A 20,700-nucleotide genomic window follows, 5' to 3' on the forward strand; every position below is an offset into this window, starting at 1 on the left:
GCTGGTCACTGGTAACAGCAAAAGCTGTGCAAACACCCTCTCCCCGCATGGTCACCGTACAATGGCTTTTATTAAAAGCTGCATACATGAGGGCATTCTAATCTGATAGAAGGGGGTCATTTTGCCTCTCTGTGTATTCATTCTCATGACATTAAGTTCACTCGAAATTGCATAACATCTTCAGGAATTCTTTGGCAGCCCGCCTGGCAGTTGACTAATGATTGTGTCTTTCTCTTCCCTCAGTTAATAACGACATGATGGTCACGGACAACAATGGCGCCGTCAAGTTCCCACAACTGTGCAAGTTTTGCGATGTGCGATCTTCCACCTGTGACAACCAGAAGTCCTGCATGAGCAACTGCAGCATCACGTCCATCTGTGAGAAGGCACACGAAGTCTGCGTGGCCGTCTGGTAAGGCTGCCCCGGATGAAGTCACACTCTCTGCCTTCTCTCCCTCCCACGAGCAGCGCGTGCTGGTGGCACCAGGCAGTGTCTCCATCCCTTATGTGGAGACACTCGTCCCATTTCCCTTTCACCAGGACCGGCTCTTTTCAATGATTCTGTGTACTTTCCAGGGGTATGGTCCATGTTCCCATAGACACACCCCTGTCTGTAAGAGGGTACTTTGAGAGGGTTGTAGATAATGGTCATTATCTTTTAATTCTATTTTCCATGAACTTTTAAAGTGCCTTTGTGTGTGAGAGAGAGGGAGAAAGAGAGAGAGAGAATATACTTTAATACTTATAATAGGGGCTGGTGCCTTGGCTCACTTGGTTAATCCTCCGCCTGCAGTGTCGGCATCCCATATTGGCACCAGGTTCTAGACCCGGCTGCTCTTCCTCCAATCCAGCTCTCTGCTGTGGTCCAGGAAGGCAGTGGAGGATGGCCCAAGTGCTTGGGCCCCTGCATCCGCATGGGGGACCAGGAGGAAGCACCTGGCTCCTGGCTTCAGATCGGTGTAGCTCCAGCCGTAGCGGCCATTTGAGGGGTGAACCAGTAGAAGGAAGACCTTTCTTTCTGTCTCTCTCTCACTAACTCTATCTGTCAAATAAAAAAAAATTAAAAATATGTATAATACAATTAATCTGGAAGCTCTTCCTTGTATCAAAAATTGGAATTGGGGGTATAGGCGACAAGCATTTGGCCTAGTGGTTAAGACACCAGTTGGGACACCTGTACCCTGGCAGGCATCAGGTGATGGCCCAAGTACCTGCATCCTGTCCTGAATCCCTCTCTCCCATGCAGGGGACCCAGAAAGAGCTCCCAGCTTCAGTCTTCAGCTTAGTGCAGCCCTGGCAATCGTGGACATTTGTGGAATGAGCCAGTGGATGAAAGCTCTTTCTGTCAGTCTGTTTCTCTCCCCTTCTCTCTCTCTGTAATGCTCAAACTAATTAATTAACAATTAATAATGAATTCTTTAAGGAATAAGAATTTCCCACTTGCCATTTAACTGAGCCTTCCTCAGGACCCCCTCGTGGCGCCACCAGGAGCTTTGTTTTTCTGTGTTGTGGCAGAAGTGGAGAAGAAAAGTTAGGAGGCACCTGCCGTATAGGACAGCTGCTTGGGGAATTAGAGGAACACCCCCCTGCTCTTTCAGAAGCCCTGGTTGTGTCATTCATAACTGTTGAGCTGTGCAGGATCCTGCTCCTGAGCCAGGTTCTGCGTTGTCTCTTTTCTCTTTCTGTCTCTGTCTCTTTCTCTCTCCTCCCCTTCCCCATGTGTACACATACATCTTCGCACATGAGCAGTTGGTACTCATGTATTGCTTGATAAATTCATGGGTTATGGATGCAGAAGTGTCCATAACAAGCGATGAACAACCATGATTATTAATGGGATTCGTTACGGATGCAACACCTATCAAGCTTGATACTGATGTTTTGAGTTTATTGGTTGTTTAGGAGTAGTCCATGTGTCTCCTACACAAACAAGTATCCAAACCTGAGTTTCTTGCCTCCTGAGGCTTTCTCCAGACTGCACATTTAGCCTTGGTGGTAGATCTGGAGACTTTGCAAATTTTCATCCGTACCAAGGGATGAGCTGGTTTCTTAAGAACTACAAGAGTGTTAACAACAAAGGCCTGTCAAGGCAGCTTGCTGTCCCGCTGGTGTTTCATTCCTGTCCAGGTCTGGCCAATGCTTTCGAGGAAGGGACTCCGGCAAAGAGTATGTTCAGAGAAGAGGGCTCATGGGATCATAGGTTTAGAAAGCATTGCCATCGGAGCGGTGGCTGAGAGAGCTGAACGCTCTGCAGAGAGGACATGGGTTCCGTGGAGAGAATGGGACTCAGGGTGTGCATTGTGGGGCAGCCACAAAAGCCGCCACTTGCGATGCGTACGTCCCATGTCAGAGTGCCTTGCACCCCTGCCACCTCTGCTTCCTATCCAGCTGCAGGCCGGTGTGCACTACGGGAGGCTGCACAAGAAGACTGAAGTACTTGGAGGCAGTTCTCTGCTCTTGACTTTGGCCTGGGCCCCCCTGTCTATTGCAGGCATTTGGAGAGGGAACCAGCAGGTGGAAGCTCTCTCTCGCTGTCTCTCAGTCTCTCCCTTTTGGGGTCACTCTTTCAAATAAATAAAATAAATCACAAAGAAATGGAAATCTTCTCAGGTGGAAAATATAATCAACTTAAACTCTGCAACACTCTAAAGGTAGAGGAAGGAGCAGCAACATTTACAAGAGTCTTTAAAAAGTTCGTGGAAATGTGCATTATGAAAAATATGTTGCATAGATTTTTAAAAAATTGCAACAAAGTAAACCTTTGGTTCCATTTTCCACCTGCATTTTGAAATATCCTCATACAAGAAGGCTTATGCTCAGCCTAAGTTTAAACATTTTCACAACCAAGGTTTACCAACAGGAAGCATATCTCCTTTCCTGGGACAGTCAAGTGGATTTCAGGGAGGGCTGGGGTCCTGAGCAGAAAGAATGGAGACCCTGCCCTAGACAGCTCCAACGCTTCCTTCTGTGGCTCCATCCTCTGCTGATCGTCTACGTAGCTACCCACCATGGTGTGAGAGCTTAAGCAGGAGCTTCTAATTCAGATATTTCTTCTCTGGCCCATCATACAAGTCCACATGATTGAAAATCAATCAATTTCCTCCAGCATACAGCCTCTGCTGGTCTCAAAATTCGTGGGTGTGTAGGGGAGAGGAAAGCTCCTTGTTTTTGCTGTATCTCAGCCATAAGGAATAAACACGGTGAACATGGCTCTAGCCATGCAAAGGTCAACACTCCCATGGAGTGGTGCGTTGATGATGAGAAAGGGCAGGTAGTGGATGCTGGGGTGTTCCCTCCCAGTCCCCCTCAGGACCCAGGCACTCACTCCTTGGGAGTGTTGGCTGCTGAGGGATCACCCCAAAGTCCCTCTAGGAACTTCTTGTCATGGGCAGCCAGCACCCTGTGGCTGGCTGATGCAGGGGTTCAAATTAATGGCTACATTGCTTCAATTTGAGGCATTTTAAAAATATTTACTTTGAGGGCCGGCGTTGGGATGTAATGGATTAAATGCATCCCATATGGCCACCAGTTCAAGTCCCAGCCAGACCACTTCCTATCCAGCTCTCTGATGATGTGCCTAGGAAAGCAGCAGAAGATGGCCCAATTCCTTGGGCCTCTGTATCCACATGGGAGATCCAGATAAAGCTCCTGGCTCCTGACTTCAGCCTGGCCCAGATCCGGCTGATGTGTCACTTGGGTAGTGAACCAGTGGATGGAAGATACACACTCTCTCTCTCTGTCTCTCTGTGTGTGTGTGTGTGTATCTCCATTTCCCTCTGTAACTCTGCCTTTCAAATAAATAATTAGGTCTTTTAAAAAATGTTTATTTTAATCTACTTGAAAGGCATACCAATGAAGAAACAGAGAGAGATCTTCCACCTGCTGGCTCACTTCCCAAAATCCCACAATAGTTAGGGCCAGGCCAGGCTGACGCTGGAGTCCAGAAACTATCTGTGGCTCCCAAGCAGGTGGCAGGAGCCTAAGCGCTTGCGTCATCACCTGCAGCCTCCAGGTTGTATTAGGAGGAGATTGGATTAGAGGCAGAGTATCCAGGACCAGAACTAGCACTCCGATCCAGGATGCTGGCATCCCAAGGAGCAACTTGATCCACTGCACCATAGCGCTGGCCCCTGGCACAGTTGTTAAGGGGGCATCCCAGCTTCAGAGCTTCTGGGGTTTGGGGGAGGCCTGTGCTGGTGCCTGCACGTGCTGCATGGTGGGTCAGTCTCCCTCCACGTACTGAGCCTCTCTCCACTCCCTTTCAAGGGCAGAGGGAACCTGGCTTGGAAACCTCACAGCCTCCATATCTGTTTCAGGAAGCCCACACTAGACTGGAGGCTGTCTTCAAAAATAGCCAACGTGGAACCAGAAAGACTTTATCGTGGTAGTGGCTCCCAGTGCTCTTCATGAACTTTAGCATTCTTGTCATTCAGTCGGTCAGTGGTTCATTTAAGTTCTATCAGTCGTGTACCCATTCCACGTAAAATACTTCCACTTTGGCTAGGGATGGAAGTATTTTGGAATCAAGATTAATTTCATGACAGTGTTTCTTCTAATGGATCCTGACAGCCTCTTCAGTGGGTTAGAGCAAATGGCACAGGACAGAGAGAAGTCTGTTTGTCTTCGACTGTATTTTCCCTTCCTATGATCAGCTGTGCCCAGTGATGTTTTGTAAATCTAGCTCTTCCTGGCTGTGAGCTGTTTCAGGAGTAAGTAGAGAAAGCAGTTAAGACTTTACCCAGATCCCAATCTGCCAGTTGTGCTCTCTGTGATTTTACTTCTCTAAGCAACGGGAGGTAGAAAGCAAACCCCAAAAGAGCTGCCCAGTGATGGCAGAGCAGTTGTATTTCCTGGGTCACGGTTCGTACCCCGGCCTGTAGCAGCTATGCAAAGAGGAAGCACCATGCTGTATGCTGAGAGTGCTGAAGGTTCAGCAAGCCTTCCTTTTCGTATGGAAAACAGACAGCAACCTGCTCCTACATACCACTGTAAGGACAGGCCAGGTGATCTCACTCCTTCCATGGCTGTATATTTTGCAAAGCTCCTGCCCAGGAACTTTGGAATTAAAAATGGATAGACATTTCAATATGCATCATTTTCTGTGTGATCACGTCAACTTTCAGTTAGTGCCCCCAAGACTTCCTGGAGTAAGGATTCTGATTGTTGTTCTGCCTGCAAAAGGAGGGCCCACTTGGCAAAAGTTTGCTCCACTTGTGCCTGCTGGAGTTCTACTTCAAGAATGCATGAACTGGAAGGGCCCGTGTGCCCCTGCTGGAGTCAGCCATAGGCTGTGATGGTGTCAGAATCCCTGACTCCATTCCTGCTGGGCTGCTCCATCCTCACCCCAACTCCTGCTCCTCCTGTCCCGTAGCATCCTTGCAGGCAACACCGAGGTGATCCTCATCAACGTCGCTTTCCCTTTGCTGGGTGTGCACCACCCTCCTGTTCCAGGTGAAAGCCATTTCTTAGCTCCTGCTTGTGTTTAGCTCCTTCCATTGTCCTCACTGTGAGCAATGAGCTTGTGCAGGGTGTGTGTAGGGGGCTTGTGCACATGTGTCTGTTGGCAGATGTGTGTGTTCATGACCGTGCATTCAGAATTCTTCCTGAGGGAGGTGACACTAGCAAAACTCACTGGACCTATCACTTCATCTAAAGGCAAATTTGCCCACCCCTTGGTTCCTCCTCTGCCACTTCATGTGTGTTTTGCATCTGGAAAGGTGACCTGGAGAGGGTCAGAGCCACCTTGGTGTGGGACAGTCATCTGGTGGTGCATTCATAAAGGAACCACGGGAAGTGGGGAGAGGGGTGACACCCTTTTCCCAGAATGCTGGACTTTTCCTTCAGTCTTTGCAGTTGCAATAGCGGACATTAATCATGTCATCTTTTAAATGCAATGTCCATTGGGAGCCAACGTGGAGCATTTCCTAGGGCCCAAAGAAAATGCCATCCGAGAGATTCTCTGGGTTCTTAGCTAAGTTAGTCCCCAAATAGGTGATGTGGAGGGAGACTCCAGGTAGAAATAATCAGTGGGTGAGAATATGAACTATTTCCCTGACCTGTAGGTGACAAACACCCCGCACTTCTGCACCACGTGCTTTGGTTTTCCTCCACTGCTCCTCTCTGTCGTTGGGGGAAAATCCAGTGCGTTATCTGGGACAATGCTGCCCGTTTTCTTGGCAGAGCCAGCTGCTGACATGGAATCTCTCCCTCATGCGCAGGGCCCTGTGACACAGCAGACAGCAGAAGAGGAACTGCCAGGGCTCCCCAGGCCTTCTCCATGAGAGCAATTGAGCTCCCCAGGACCCTGGTTCTGCTGATGAACTAGGGGAGGGAGGGAGCCTTAGCACACATTCAGGATGCATGACTGGAATTACCTCCTGTACATCGGGATCTTCTTTTTCCCATGACCTCCTCCTTAATGATTTTATTTTTCAAAAGATTTGTCTATTTATGTATGCCTTTGAAAGGCAGAGTGACAGTGAGAGGGAGAAACAGTAGAGAGCGTGAGAGATCTTCCATCTGCTGGTTCACTCTCCAAGTGCCTCCAACAGCCAAGGCTGGGCCAGGAGCTCCATCTGGGTCACCCACGCAGGTGGCCCTCGGGCCATCTTCTGCTGCCTTCCAGGCACATTAGCAAGAAACTGGATTGGAAGCACAACAGCCGGGACTCGAAACCGCCCTGCACTGTGAGATGCTGGTGTTCCAAGTGGTGGCTTAGCCCCTGAGCCCCAGGGCTGCTCCCCTTCATGGTTTTAAATCAGACCTTAATTTCTCTAACAGGACAGTCCCAGGAAAGCCAGCAGGGTTATCCCCCGCTGGGTTCTGAGAAAAAGCAAAAGGACAAGGGGAATGAGAGCAGGTGCAGGAGTCTGGGGGCAGCCTGCTCCTGGAGAATGACAGTATTTACTATTATTTAAATGACAGTAGGGTCCCCTCCTTCGTTCATCCATTCTCTCCCTCTCTCCCCTCAACCCCGTGCTCCTCTGCACTCCAGGAGGAAGAATGATGAAAACATAACCCTGGAGACTGTGTGTCACGACCCCAAGCTCGCCTACCATGGATTCCTTCTGGAAGATTCTGCCTCTCTAAAGTGTATCATGAAAGAAAAAAAGGTGTTTGGCGAGACTTTCTTCATGTGTTCCTGCAGCGCTGACGAGTGCAACGACCACATCATCTTCTCGGAGGGTGAGTTTCAGCCTCGCCGTGTGCAGGCCTGGAGGCCGGCTGTCCCTCTGCAGGGCAGCCACCATTCTCCTGGTGGCGGGAGGGTATGGAGCAGCAGGGCTGGTTGTGCCCTCACCAAATCTGGCTCGCCAGAGCTGGTGTTGTCATTTGCCTTTGGCGGACAGTGCCTTTCTCCTGGAGCAGCCCCCGGGACAGAGGCATCAGCATCACCTGGGAACCTGTTAGCAATGCAGGTTCTCAGGCCCTGCCCCAGATCTGCTGGATCAGCGGCTCTGGAGGAATGGGGAGGGCCCGGTGATCGGTGTCGTTGCAAGCCCTGTAAGTGGTTCTGATTCTGCCCAAATTGGGAAACCACAGGTCTAGACCTTTGGAGGGGCGCCAACAGGTCCTGGAGGGGGACTTGAAATGAACTCAGGTTTTGCATCCATGTTCCTAGGATCTGTCTAAAGGGCACAGAGGAAAAAATGCAGTGGGAAAATAAGGAGCCAGCGTTTCCCCCATGGAGCCAGGGGAAGTGCAGGTGGTGGCCTACGTCTCTGAAGTTCAGCGTGCACGCAGCTCCCCAGGAGGGTGCACACCCATCTCCATTGGATGGGGCTTTAATTGCAAAAGTGCATATCCCTTGTCAAAATTGAAACAGGGCACAGGGTGTACAAATGAAAAAGGAAAACACATTTCCTTGTCTGCTCATCCTTACCTGGTTGACACTTGGCTGCGTGCATGTGTGTCTCTCTCCTTCACGGTCTCTCTCCCCACATCCTCCCTGTCTCCTTCCTTCAAAGTCTCTCTCCCCACACCTCCCCTTCTCCCTCTTCCCTCCTTAACCCGTGTGTTCAGCCTTCTATCTTTCAATGCAAATATTTGATCATACTATATATTTACAACATTTTTTCATTCACCTCTTTCTAGTACTTAGAGATACACTGCACATCTTCTAATTATTGTTCAGTTATATAACAATAACCTAATAAATACAATGTAATGAATAGAATAATATGTTTTATCTTCCATGACTAATCTAACCATTCCGCTGCTGGTGGGTTATTTAGGTTTTCCACTTAGTGCTTTATTGAATATGTTTGTTTAAAAAATAATCTCGTGTTTATGTGCATCTCTGCAAGGTGGGTGGCTAGGAGTGAAATTCCTGGATCCAGCGTCATGCACATTTCAAATATGGAGAACCACTGCCAAGTTGTTCTGTTCTGAAAAGGGACGTATGAGAGCCAGGATCCCCCCGAACCATCGCCAACACGAAAGGCAAATCTGTCTTTTGACTTTGCCAAGCTATATGTGAAAACGATGTTGCCTGGCTTTTAGACATGTAGATTCAGAGTGGGGAACGTTAGACTGAAATAGGTCTGAGTCAATAAAAAAGAATCCTTGCAAAACACAGGACCGTGTCTGCACGCCGGCCTTGTTCCTGCGCGTGTTGCCGTTGAGTGAGTGGGGTGTTTCCGTGTTCTGTGTGTGGTACTCAGCAGCCGACACATCTGACGCTGTCTTTTCCTGTGTCCATCACCTGCTGCTGGCGCCGTCTCCCCCTGCCCAGCTCCCCATCCGCTCAGCTTCTCAGGGTGTTGAAAGCAGGTGTGCCACCTCTTTCGGCACAACTTTGCAAAATCCCTCCTCCTTCCTACTCCTTGGTCCTACAGGAGCATCCTATTTCTTTCATAGTCCCCGTGTGACTTGAATCCAGAGGGAACATGTGACTAGATAAAGTCATGCTGAAGAATGGTGACCCTTGGCCGGCACCGCGGCTCACTAGGCTAATCCTCCGCCTTGCGGCGCCGGCACACCGGGTTCTAGTCCCGGTCGGGGCACCGATCCTGTCCCGGTTGCCCCTCTTCCAGGCCAGCTCTCTGCTGTGGCCAGGGAGTGCAGTGGAGGATGGCCCAAGTCCTTGGGCCCTGCACCCCATGGGAGACCAGGAGAAGCACCTGGCTCCTGCCATCGGATCAGCGCGGTGCGCTGGCCGCAGCGCGCTACCGCGGCGGCCATTGGAGGGTGAACCAACGGCAAAAGGAAGACCTTTCTCTCTGTCTCTCTCTCACTGTCCACTCTGCCTGTCAAAAATAAAAAAAAAAAAATTAAAATTAAAAAAAAATTTAAAAAAAATTAAAAAAAAAAAAAAGGAAGAATGGTGACCCTTGCTGTCCTGGAGTGACTTGTCTACCTAGTAGTTCACCTCCCAAAAGAAGGCCTGGGCATGTGTGCAGCCGGGTATACAATGTGCTGTCCATCTGTCTACTGGATTGTCCGCAGTAGAAGAATGGATTTCACCCCAAGGACAAGTGTTGATAAGTCCCCTGCAAGTGTGATGTTTCTTTATCCACTGATACTTTCCTGACTCCGGTTTTTGCGTGTTTCAACTCGGGTGACAACCGTAGGCGTCCGTTCACATTTTCCCTCTTATTCATTAGCGAACGAATATTTCCTTCCTTCTTAGGCGGAGTCATCAGCACACTGGCATTTCTCATTATAACTTGGGAAACCCCACACAGCCAGTGACTCAGGCGTCTGGGTGATTCCGGAAACTTCTGGAGTGTCCTGCAGTGGGTGGGAGGGGGGGCCTTTGCCATTTGAACCTCTCTCTGCTCTGCAGTAGAATCTTTCCCCCCACAACAAATAGCACGTTATTAGGAGCAACATTTCGGGTTCCATTTTTCCTCCTACTGCCACCACCTTTTTTTTTATACCAAGAAATGAAGTCTCCTAAAGCAGTCTTGGTTTCCCCACTCCAAGTCAAACCAGGTGGCAGACCTGAAGATGGGAAGTTAGAGTGTGCTTGTACTATTTATTTATTTATTTAAAAGGCATTTACTTATTTACAGAGAGGCAGAGGCAGAGAGAGAGACAGAGAGAGAAGTCTTCGATCCGATCCGCTGGTTCACTCCCCAGATGGCTACAACAGCCAGAGCTGTGCCAATTCAAAGCCAGGAGCCAGGAGTTTCTTCTGGGTCTCCCATGTGGGTATAGGGGCCCAAGGACTTGAGCCATCTTCCACTGCTTTCCCAGGCCACGGCAGAGAGCTGGATTGGAAGTGGAGCAGCTGGGTCTCAAACTGGCGCCCATGTGGGATGCCGGCACTGCAGGTGGTGGCTTTACCCGTTAGGCCACAGTGCCAGCCCCTCTTGTGTTGTTCTTAGGACAGCACTCTGTTCTCACTGCCAGGTTTCCAGTCTGCAGCCACGCCAGGGATGGCAGCCACTTACACCGTCTGCTTGTCTTCAGTGTTAAGGAAGCAAAGTTGAGCCCCACATGTGCTCTGGAAGTGCAGCTCTTCATGATCAGGGCTACTGTCAGTGAGAGCTGATGCTCAGAGGAAACCAACTGCTGTGTGCAGCGCTGTCCACACCTTCCTGGCCATGACCTCACGTCATCCCCTGGCCACCCCAGGGGCACCTGCTGTGAACATCCCTTCTCTTCATCTGGGATCAAGCAATTAGGCGGTGGCAGAACTCGGATTTGTAATGGGCTGTGTATGGCACCAACTGGGAGGCAGACCAGTCAGCCTACCTGCCTCTTCTCCTCCTCTGCTCTCTTCCTCCCTCCTTCCCTCCCTTTCTCTCCCTTCCATCCTTCCCTCCCTCCCTTCCTTCTGTCTCCCCTCTCTCTCTTCCCTCTTTTTACTTCCTTCTTTTTCTCTCTTTCTCCTGACCTGTGCCTATCTTTCTAAACAGATGATCTAGGCACACTGTAAAATAGTCCAATGCTACAAAACAGGGTGCATTGGGAATTGAGCCTTCCTTCCATTGTGTCTCCCGATCTCCGTGTCCCTGGTGGCCGTCGTCACCAGTCGATCACACGACCTTTCGAGCAGATGTCTCCACAGAGAATTAGGCGTGAATCCAGAATGTGGTAGAGCACAACGCTGAGGCTTTTAAAAGTCTGACGCCTTGACATTTACTTTACAGAAAGTGAAATTCACCCATTTGAGAAGTGAAGCCTGCTGACTTGTGACAGGTGTATACAGCTGTGTGGCCATAGGCGCACTGGGGACTGGATGCAGCACTTACAACCTGGCCGCCCCTTTGCAGTCAACACCAGGGTGTTTTATTTTTAGTCTCAAATGTTGTTTATTTTCTTCCTGTAGTTTGTGAACTTCCAATTAAAATACTTAATGTAGGCTATAGCCCCCATCCTCTGGACCCAGGCTCCGATGACAGGGAATACTGGAACCAGCGTTAAATCTCTCTAGCCTGGGCTTTCTCGGCCACTCCACGTGGCTTCTTGGTGAGGCCTGGCAGACGGTGCAGTGGGGCCCACAGCCTGCCTACCACCACTCCTTCCTGGCTCTTGGAGGTCAGCTTTTGGCGATGGCTCGTACACCTTGGGTCCTGGTCATCTTGTCCAAGTGCATTTCTTTCCACACCAGAGAAATCTACAGCAAATGCAGGGAAGATGCGCCGAGCTGATCCTCACAGGGTTTAGCACGGGAGTGAGCTCGGTACACCCAGTTGCGAATGAGGAAGAGGAGGGAAGACAGGCGCACAGAAGTCAGGTGACCTGCTGTCAGTCCTCAGCAGGACCGTGGGTCTCTGTCTATGCTACACTCTCCACTCAGCATTGCTTCCTCGTCTTGGGTTTCAGATCGGCCTTCCAAGGGCATTAGCAGGGGCCACGCAGCATTGCGAGAGAAGGGGTCAGGGCAGCTCTCCCTCCCGTGCTGTGTGTACTGAGTTCCTTAGAAGCTGTGGTTGCAGAGAGGTGTTGCTAACCCTTGTTCTAGAACAGAAGCATGGAAGAGGCCCTGCTTTCAACCAGGTGCCCACTCTTAACCTTTGTGATGCCCCAAGGGGCATCTGGTGCCTGGTGGTTCCCAACTCCCGGAGGGCCCAGGGGCACTGTCAAGGAGCAGCTAAAATGAGGCCAGGGACAATCGCATGCCTGTCACGTCCCTGAAGTTTCTCTCTTGCCAAAAGATGTCAGTCGATCGCCGCACTCACCAGACTCTTCCTGAGAAGTGAGGATGTTTGGGTCGATCATGACGGATGGCCTGGTGACAGTGGCCGATCAGACAAGACCTGAGAGGCAGCAGGACGAAGCCAGTGTCACAGTGTCACAGTGTGGGAGAGGAAGGGACTCTGGGCCGAAGGCTGCCCTGTGGACTTGCAGAGGACAAACTCGCTTTGCAAAGCAAAGTGAACCTGGAAGACTCCAACATGGCCCCCGAGCTGTATGCATTTCAGAGCTGGTTTCCAAGTGCACTGAGGGCAGTGAACTTGCAGAGCCCTGGGTGTGGAGCGGATTTCAGCCGTTTGAGCAGCGAGAGCCGCAGGCAGGCTTTCTGGGTGGCAAACCTCTTTCCCAGCCACTCAGCTCCGCCTCTCGGGGGCTGGTGACCGGACGCCGCCATGCTTCAGTCCCCTTGCCCGGAAAATGGAAATAAAATGGGGGTGGAAGATGTTGTGAGGATGGAATCGATTCATACATGCAAAGTGCTCACGGGAGTGCCTAGCACTATCTGATGCTGGTAACATTAGGTGGGCTTGGTACAGGGGGCTGAGCCTGGTGCCTGTCTGGACCCTGAGGTCTGGCCCAGCGTGGAGGGATCGCCGTGGAGCTCTGCCCGCAGTGTGTGCTCCAGCCCCATGTCCAGACCCTGAGGCTGGGCCCTGCAGGCTTTCGGAGGGGCTTGCTTTGTTTGACTCCCCGCCCTGTCCGGCTTCTCTTTACTCTCCACACGCCTTCGCAGAGGCCCCAGGAGCCTGCTGAGTCCAGGACTGGTAATCAAAGCCAGCCACACCCCTGGCATTGTTGGATAATATTACAAATTAGGCACGCTGTTCCTGTTTTGACGCAGAGTCACAGCAGGAAGCAGCTAAATAAAACCGGAAAGCTCACAAGAGCCTTCCAGATCAGTGATTAGAGAAATCGCAGTCCATGCTTGCCACGGGGATGCATTCTGTTCCCCAGCAGAAAGCTTGCTTGGGGCCGCGTGGCCTTCCTTTGGATGGCCGCCACTGACGGATTGGCACTGATGATGGGTGTTGGGTGTAGGGATTCAAGGAGGTGGTGCTGGGGGGAGCCGTGCACGGTGGCTGGCACACAGAAGGGGCCTCCTGTCTTACCCTTTCTTTCCCTGGGTAAGCAGCACACTCTATGCCAAGTTCTGCACCCCTGCAGACCAGTCAGACCAGCATCCCTACAGAGCTTGTTAGCAGTGCACAACCTCCACACCCGTGCCTAACAGGGTCCTCAGTGGTTGGCACACTGGAGTACGAGAAACCCTCAGGAGAACTCACCCGGCTAGGAAGGGCATCGGAGATGGGAGTCTTGTTAACTTTGTGCAAGTGAAGACCTTCGGTGTTGAACGATGCTACTTAGAAATGACCTAAGTAAACTTCACTCAGTGCATCCGTGCACTGGGGGTCATTTTCAGCTGCTATGAAAAAATTTGTTTTCGGAGAAGTCAACATGGATCTACGTACGGAGATCAGAGGACCTTCTTAGTGAACATTTCTCTTGATTCCGTAATGCTCATGGTAGCTTATCTGTGGGCTTGTCCCCTAATATTCTCCAAAGCCAAAAGACATTCAGGAAGGTTTCCAAGATGTGTTTTAAAGGTCCTGATCTGAACTGGATGCAGACAGCTCTGGAGACATCATAGCATTGGCCTTAAGAAGCGTGGGGCTGACACAGTTCGTTTCTCAGCTGTTTGCTATGATCGTCTACAGGGGCTGGATCCATGAAGTCCAGAGAGGACCCAAGGAGGGCGTACCTCTCAGCCCCTTCCAGCACCCCAGTGATTGGCTCCCTGGGTATCATACTTTTCCTCTTTGGAACTAAACTGATTATTCTAGAAAATGGCAGGCAATGCTGTGGCCTTGCAGGAAAGGGAGTTAGCACTGGACTCAAGTCTTAGATGTTTAACAGTTTGCTTGCAAGGCTGGAGGCCCATGCCCACCTTAGCTGAAGTGCAGCAAGGTGGCCTCAAGCCCAGGGGCCCTGCCGTGAAAACTCACGGATCATAGTGGTGACCATTGCTGCCCTGGATTGAAGCCCTCTGTGGGTGTGCTCGCCTGTGCCAGCCACTTGCACGTGTGTCATTTTGTTTCCTTGAGTCATAACTTTTCTATGCTGAAATGAAACCCATGGAATGAACTCATCCCAAGGTTTGACAAAGAAATGGGTCTCCCAGGACTACTGGGGATTTCCCAAGACTCACAGTTGGCTCCCTACATTCTGCCTACAGGAGAACCATACAGAAATCAGAGTCTCTTCCCTTCTTCAAGGAATTCCCTCCCTCCCGTGTTCCCATATCAGCCTCACACCCACAGCAGGCTTTGCACACAAGAGGCTGTCTGAACTGTTCACTGAACAGCAGCCCAGGCTCACCCTTGAGCAAGTCCTTGGCAAAAAGCACAACCTGAGGCTAACCCTGTCCCCCTGTCTCTGAGAATCGATGCTTGCAAGTGACGGCCTTTGGGATGCTCGTCTTCCAGTAGACAACATAGGATAGACTAAGAGCGTGATCTTCCCTGCGAGAGGACCTGGCGTCCCCACTCTGCTTGTCCTTGGGTGAACGACTTCACTTCATTTTCCCTATTGAAAAATGGGCATCGAAACAACGACCCTAAATAAGGTTTTGAAGAGGGTTTGTTTATGTAACTTGGTGCCCAGCACCGAGCACGTGTTCAAAATGGCACTCTTGTCCCAGCAGACTTCGATGTCTCACCTTTGAGGTTAGCCCCGTACCAACACCAGGTGCTTCCCAGCTCCTGGGCCTGTGCGTGCTTAGGTGTGGTGCAGCCCTGTGAATCAAACGGAAGTGTTCACTGAATAGAAGGCTGCTGGGGGGCTGCTCGCTGCGCCAGGAAGCCGGGAGAGGTCCTTTCAGCTCTCCATCTTGGAAAGATCGCTCTCCCCCTGAGGACCCGTTTGCTTCTGGTCTTGCGGACACGTGGAAGCATCTGGAACAGAGGTCAACAAACTGCTTGGATGAAGGCCCTGAGCACTCGTGTGTTCAGCTCTGCAGGGTGTGGGGTCCATGGTGCAGCCAGCTCTGCTCTGATGTTGAAGCAGCCACACAGAGGATGTGAGTGGAGGGATGTGGCTGTGTTGATGCAGTTCCCTTCACAGAGACAGGTGCCAGGCCAGCCCTGATGGAGACAAGGAAATGAGAATGTTTATGGATTTCCCAGTTCAACACTATCACTAAAGCGGAGTCAAACCAAGTCTTGCTTCACACATGCATGTTGTACACAGCTGTCTCCCTTGCTTACCTGTCTCCTCACCTTGATATTTCATTTGTCATAATTCCAGCTCCTGTTTTGACTTTTCCACTGTGTCTGTTTGTCAAGATCTGTAGTGGTTTTAGTCCTTTTTTTTTTCTTTATATGGAATAGGACAGGACTCTAAATAATAAATGCATTAGTTGCTTGTAGCTAGCTTAGAAGCCACTTCTGACTCCAAGTTCAACCTACGTGGTTCAGTAGGAATGGAGAAGTACACAGTGCCCGGGTGGTGTGTGTTGCTGAGCTGCGAGCTCTGTGGCTTTACAAGTTAGTGTGGGGGTGCAGCTCGCTAACCTGAGATGTTGAAAGAAGTGGGGAGAGGAAGACTTCTCCCAGCGACAGTCTCATTCCCTGCTCTCTCATTGTTGTAGAATCTCTTTTAAATGAAAACAGCCTCTTTGGTTTGCAAGCCCGACCAACCCTGGCAGGAAGACAAATGATTTTTTTACAGTATCAGACACGCGGTTTCCTGTCTATGTTTAACTCGCTAGCAGAACATCTCAGCCAGCTGGTTCCCTCTGGGCCCATTGTGACCTTAATGACGTGGCCTCAGGCCATCCAGCAAGCCCATTCTGTGTGCTGGTCACCGGCCTGAGTGCTTTATTGACCGGCATTGCTGACCAAGAGTAAGGAAAGACTTTGGCATGCAATCCCCTCTCTCCCAAACCTCATCTAGTGTTTGTGCAGCTCCAATATCAGCGAGCTGGCTTCTTGGGGGGGGGGGGGGTCTCTTCGTTCTCGCCTGGAAGACATGAGACGAATAAATGGTGCTCCGGCAGCTCTGGAGGCGTCTGGTCGTTCTGCCATTGAACCGTACACTTCCTTCTCAGAATAGCTGCTGGCCAGCTGTGCCTTTTCGTTTCGAAAGAAACAAACCAGATCTACTTCCCGATCTAAATGCAGAAGGCAAAAAGAAAGAAAGAAATGGAACTATGGTTGAGAAAAGTCGAGGAAGAGAATTGTGGATGAGAGGCCCAAGTCTCGTCGCGGGGACATCATTATTTGAGGTGAAGCCTCCTTCGCGGCTGAGGGAGGCTTGGGTTAGCACGCTCTGAATCTGGCCACGTGCCCGTGTGTGGCCAAGGGAACAAAGACCGTGCGTGCCAGAGAGCTCCGTGACTCAGCCCAGCGAAGCGTAGAATGTGTGTGAAAAGGCCGATGATAGAGCCACTTGGCTTTTGTAGATTTTTTTTTTTTTTTTTTGCCATAAGCAGCAAAGTAAACAAGGATGTGCTGTGGCCAGCTGTGGTCCTGGTAAAGAACATTGAGCCCCACTCACAGTGGAACCCACTGTGGACACAGACTGTCTCCAGGTCCGTCCACTGGGTGCCAGGGCCAAGGAGCAGTGCATCCCTCAGGCTGACTTTAGGCTGTGGCGATGCTTCTGCAGTCTTATGTCTCTCTGTGTTCCATCCATGAGTCCGGACAGATGGGGTCGACCAAGACTCTGCTCTGTGGGGGTCCCATTGTCCCCTCAGGGGAAAGCACGCAGGGAGCCAGCTGAACGCTGGGAAGCTGACTTTACTCCCATCCGTGATGGACCCCAGAGGCCGCGGTAGTTCTGTTTGGACATCTGGTTGATTGACCTCTGGAAAGTCTCCTCTGATCCTAAATCACTTCTCCATGTTGCTAATTATGTGGAATCTCAATTTTAGCAGCAGTAATTATGCATATCTAAAAAAAATGGTGCTAACTTTAAAGGAAGAATTCATGTTTGCTTTTCTACTTAATAACTACACACACATACACAAAGTACTTCAAAAAGTCCCTGAGAAAATGCAATTAAAAATAGATCTACTTTGCAGCAAAATATTTAACAATCTATGCATAGTTTTTCCATTATATGCATTTTTCATGAACTTTTTGAAGATCCCTCATAGCATGAATTTTAAAAATGTTTTGCACCAAAATAAACTTTGAAAAATTCAGGTTTCCAGGAAAATTTTTGAAGTGCTTTCATTCACGTTCTTCTTGCCTTGTTGGGGGATTTCCTTGGTTCCAGGGTCAAGAACAATTGATCCAAAATTTAATCATTAAAATTCCATGCATCTGCAGGCTCCAGCCTGTTCAAAATCCGTATTTCTCCCGCCAGGCTGCTGTCTGATGTTCGAGGCCTCGGCTGCACATTGGAAACACCGGAGGAGCTTTAAAACCCACTCATTAACTGGGTCTTATTCCTGCAGTTTCGGACGTCATTGGTCTGGGGCCTGGTATCAGGATTTTTTTTTTCTTTTTCCCCAGGATATTCCACCATGCAGCCAACACGGGGAGCCACCAGACTCAAAACAGTGTATTCTGCCAAACCTTTTTATATTTTCCATCGTGTTCCGCATAGAACCTGGACAGGGACAGTAACAATTAGAGAATGGCAAACACCACAGGAAGTAGGCGAAACGCAGCTGTCTGAGGTTACAGGAGAAAAACAACTAAACACCTGTGTCACCCCATCCCAGGCAATCACGGGATTCTTTCATTTAGAATATTGTGTTTTTTATAGTTTACAAGCGCTTGCTCCAGACAAGCCCAAGGGCCTCACTGGGACTAGGCATCTGAAGTTTCAGAAATGATTAAATTATGCATTCCTGAGACCTGCGGTGTGACTGAAAGGTGGGATGGCAAGGGGTACATGGTTTTAGCAGGTGAAGATCCTTGGGGCCTGGGGGAGCTACAGAAAAACTCCGGTTCAGGTGCTCAGCCAGGAGAGACGGGGGCTCTGGGGATATGAAGACCGCACCTGTCTAGTCTGCTTGGTGGACTAGATGCCGGATGACCAGGAAGGAAGCTGCTAGCTGCTTCCAGGTTTCCTGAGCACACTTAAGAGCCTGTGGACAGCACGAGACGTCCATCCAGACACGTGGCCAGAGATGAATTACAGAGTCAGGGCAGGTGGAGATCCTAAAAAACCCAAACTCAGGACACTGGAACACAGAGAGGAAAGGAAATAAACAAACAAACAAACAAACCAATCCTTCTCCAAAGAACACAGCAGGCTGCAGGCTCTGGCCGTGGGGTGACAGTGGGGTCATTATTTCCTGGTCTGTCTTGTCACCTTTCAGGGATCTGGTTGTGTTGGACTTCCTGTGAAGTCCCGGGGGCAGAAGCAGCAGGAATCGCCATCCCCCAGGAGGAACGTGAGGGCTGAAAAGCACAGGACTGAGCCGGCAAGTTTAAGATCAGACACAGGTCCAGGTGCGGACAGCACTTCTCAGACGGCTGGCTTGACAGCTGTCCCGGTGGTTAGGACTGGGCAGGTTTAGAGGTGTGTCAAGGTCATTCTGAAATCAGCATGATGTAGCTGAAAGAATCAACAAAATCAAAACAGAGAAACAAACCATTAGTAGTCTCACACCACGTGTATTGGAAGAGGGGGTGAGGGTCTCAGGGTCTTCTTTGCCACAGAGATTGAATTCTGAGCACTGTGGCCGGGTCCAAAGGAACGCACCATCGGCAATCATGAATAGCAAGTGTGGCTTCAGAGTAGGTCTCTCTATACTTAGAGAAAAGAATCCAGCCTGTAGGCTAGGCAGGAAGATTCTAGGGTGGGATAACTGTGTCACGTTTCAGGATCTGAGAGATACATCTTTTGAAAAGTCATTGAAGCAAACAGCTGGAAAAAGAAAGGATTTCATGATCGCAATGTTTAGACTGTCCCACTAGCGCCGCAGTTTTATATACTGGAGTTAGAGGGTTGCAGAGGATTCGGGTCCCTGCACTGTTAACATTTCAGGCAGAAGTTTTACCTCCGTTTCTCAGGAATATTCCAGAACAGGTTGTCGTACTGGGTTAGATTACGTGTAAGGCTCTTCTTTTTCGGGGAGGGGAGTAAGACAGAGCCCATACAAAGGAGACTGGAATCGGGTGGCAGAAGTGGGGACGCTTGCTTCTGAAGTGTGTGCCATTAGAGTAAAAAAATCAGATGCACTGCAGAGAAGACTTCTGTCTTTTGGGGAAAAATGTTCTCAGTCTGTCCAGAATGCCGGACAGTACTGCCTGTGTGCGCGGAGTTAAAGGAAATTCTGTCCTGCTGCTGTTTAATTACAATGATGTTTTTGTTGTTTGCCTGAATTTGTTTGCTGTTTATCGGGATGACAAATGGGGAATCATATCTCGTTCTGCACTCCTCCACCAGTTAATTGACTAAAAACTTCTTATGGGCCATTTACTCAGTGGGCTGGTACTGAGTACAATAGTGCCAGAGCTTTGCAAATAATTGCACTAAGGAATTTCTTTGCAAGAAGGAAGCGTTTCTATGAGAGTACCAAGGAACTTATTCTGTTGTTGCTTATAGCAGCCCTTCTGAGACTTGGTGTCTGAAGGAGCCACCTAGGGAACTTCCATTCATTTTTATTTCTCATATATATATATATATATATAATACATATATATACACTCAGCCCTTCAACTTATATATATATATATAAGTTGACAGAGACAAACAGATTGAGAGATCTTCCACCTGCTGATTCACTCCCCAAGTGCCCAAAACAGCCAGGGGTGGGCCATGTCCAAACCAGGAGCCTGGAACTCACTGTGGGTTTCCCACATAAGTGGCAGGGACCCACGTCCTGGCACCAGCACTGCTGCCTCCCAGGGTGAAGATTAACAGGAAGCTAAAATTGGGAGTGGAGTCAGGACTCAAATACAGGCCCTCTGATATTGCATGTGGGCATGTGTGTGTGTGTGTGTGTGTAAATATCCTCACTTGGTGCCTGCCTGTTATGTGTGTGCATATATACACATTTCATTTTATATTCAGATTTCCCTAGAGCTCTGGTGCATTGTGAATCCAGTCAAGAACTGTTCATTGTTCTCCCTTTTCTCTGTGTTTGTGTGTGTGTGTGTATGTTCTTTGCATACCATTGACTTTGAACTGGCCAGCCTGTTTGCATTTTAGAAACACTTTTGGGATTTGTTTAATGATTCCCACTTGATTTGATTATGACCAAACATTTTTATAAGAATTCTGTGTTTATGGTAGGAGGATTTTCATATATGATTCTGCAAAGATCGTTTCTGCCATGTGTATTCAGCCTTATTAACACCAAGAAAACTATCCCAGCTCACTTATATGACAAAAGTATTTTTAAAACCCTGAAGCAGGTTGTGACTGTGGAAGTCAGCAGCAGTGGGCACTTTGGAAGGGAAGGGTCTGTGGCTGCGTTGGAGACCATGAAGCGACATCTGAGCGAATGCAAAGTTCTATATTGTCACCTGACCAGTGGTCGAAACCATATTCACCTTATCATAACTCACTAAGCTGGACATTTGTTTTGTGTTT

The 20,700-nt window shown here is 49.6% G+C and overlaps 1 protein-coding gene across 1 annotated transcript in view; it reads left to right on the forward strand.

The window, feature by feature from the left end:
• The window catches only part of TGFBR2 (transforming growth factor beta receptor 2), an 87,704-nt gene that overhangs the window by 37,692 nt on the left and 29,312 nt on the right, over positions 1–20,700 (forward strand). The window contains exons 2-3 of the mRNA XM_062215668.1: positions 244–412; positions 6,995–7,185. Of these exons, the coding sequence (XP_062071652.1) occupies positions 244–412; positions 6,995–7,185 (360 nt within the window). The remainder of the gene's footprint in view (positions 1–243; positions 413–6,994; positions 7,186–20,700) is intronic.

This window comes from Lepus europaeus, chromosome 2 (assembly GCF_033115175.1).
Source record: "Lepus europaeus isolate LE1 chromosome 2, mLepTim1.pri, whole genome shotgun sequence".
Lineage (NCBI taxonomy): Eukaryota > Metazoa > Chordata > Mammalia > Lagomorpha > Leporidae > Lepus > Lepus europaeus.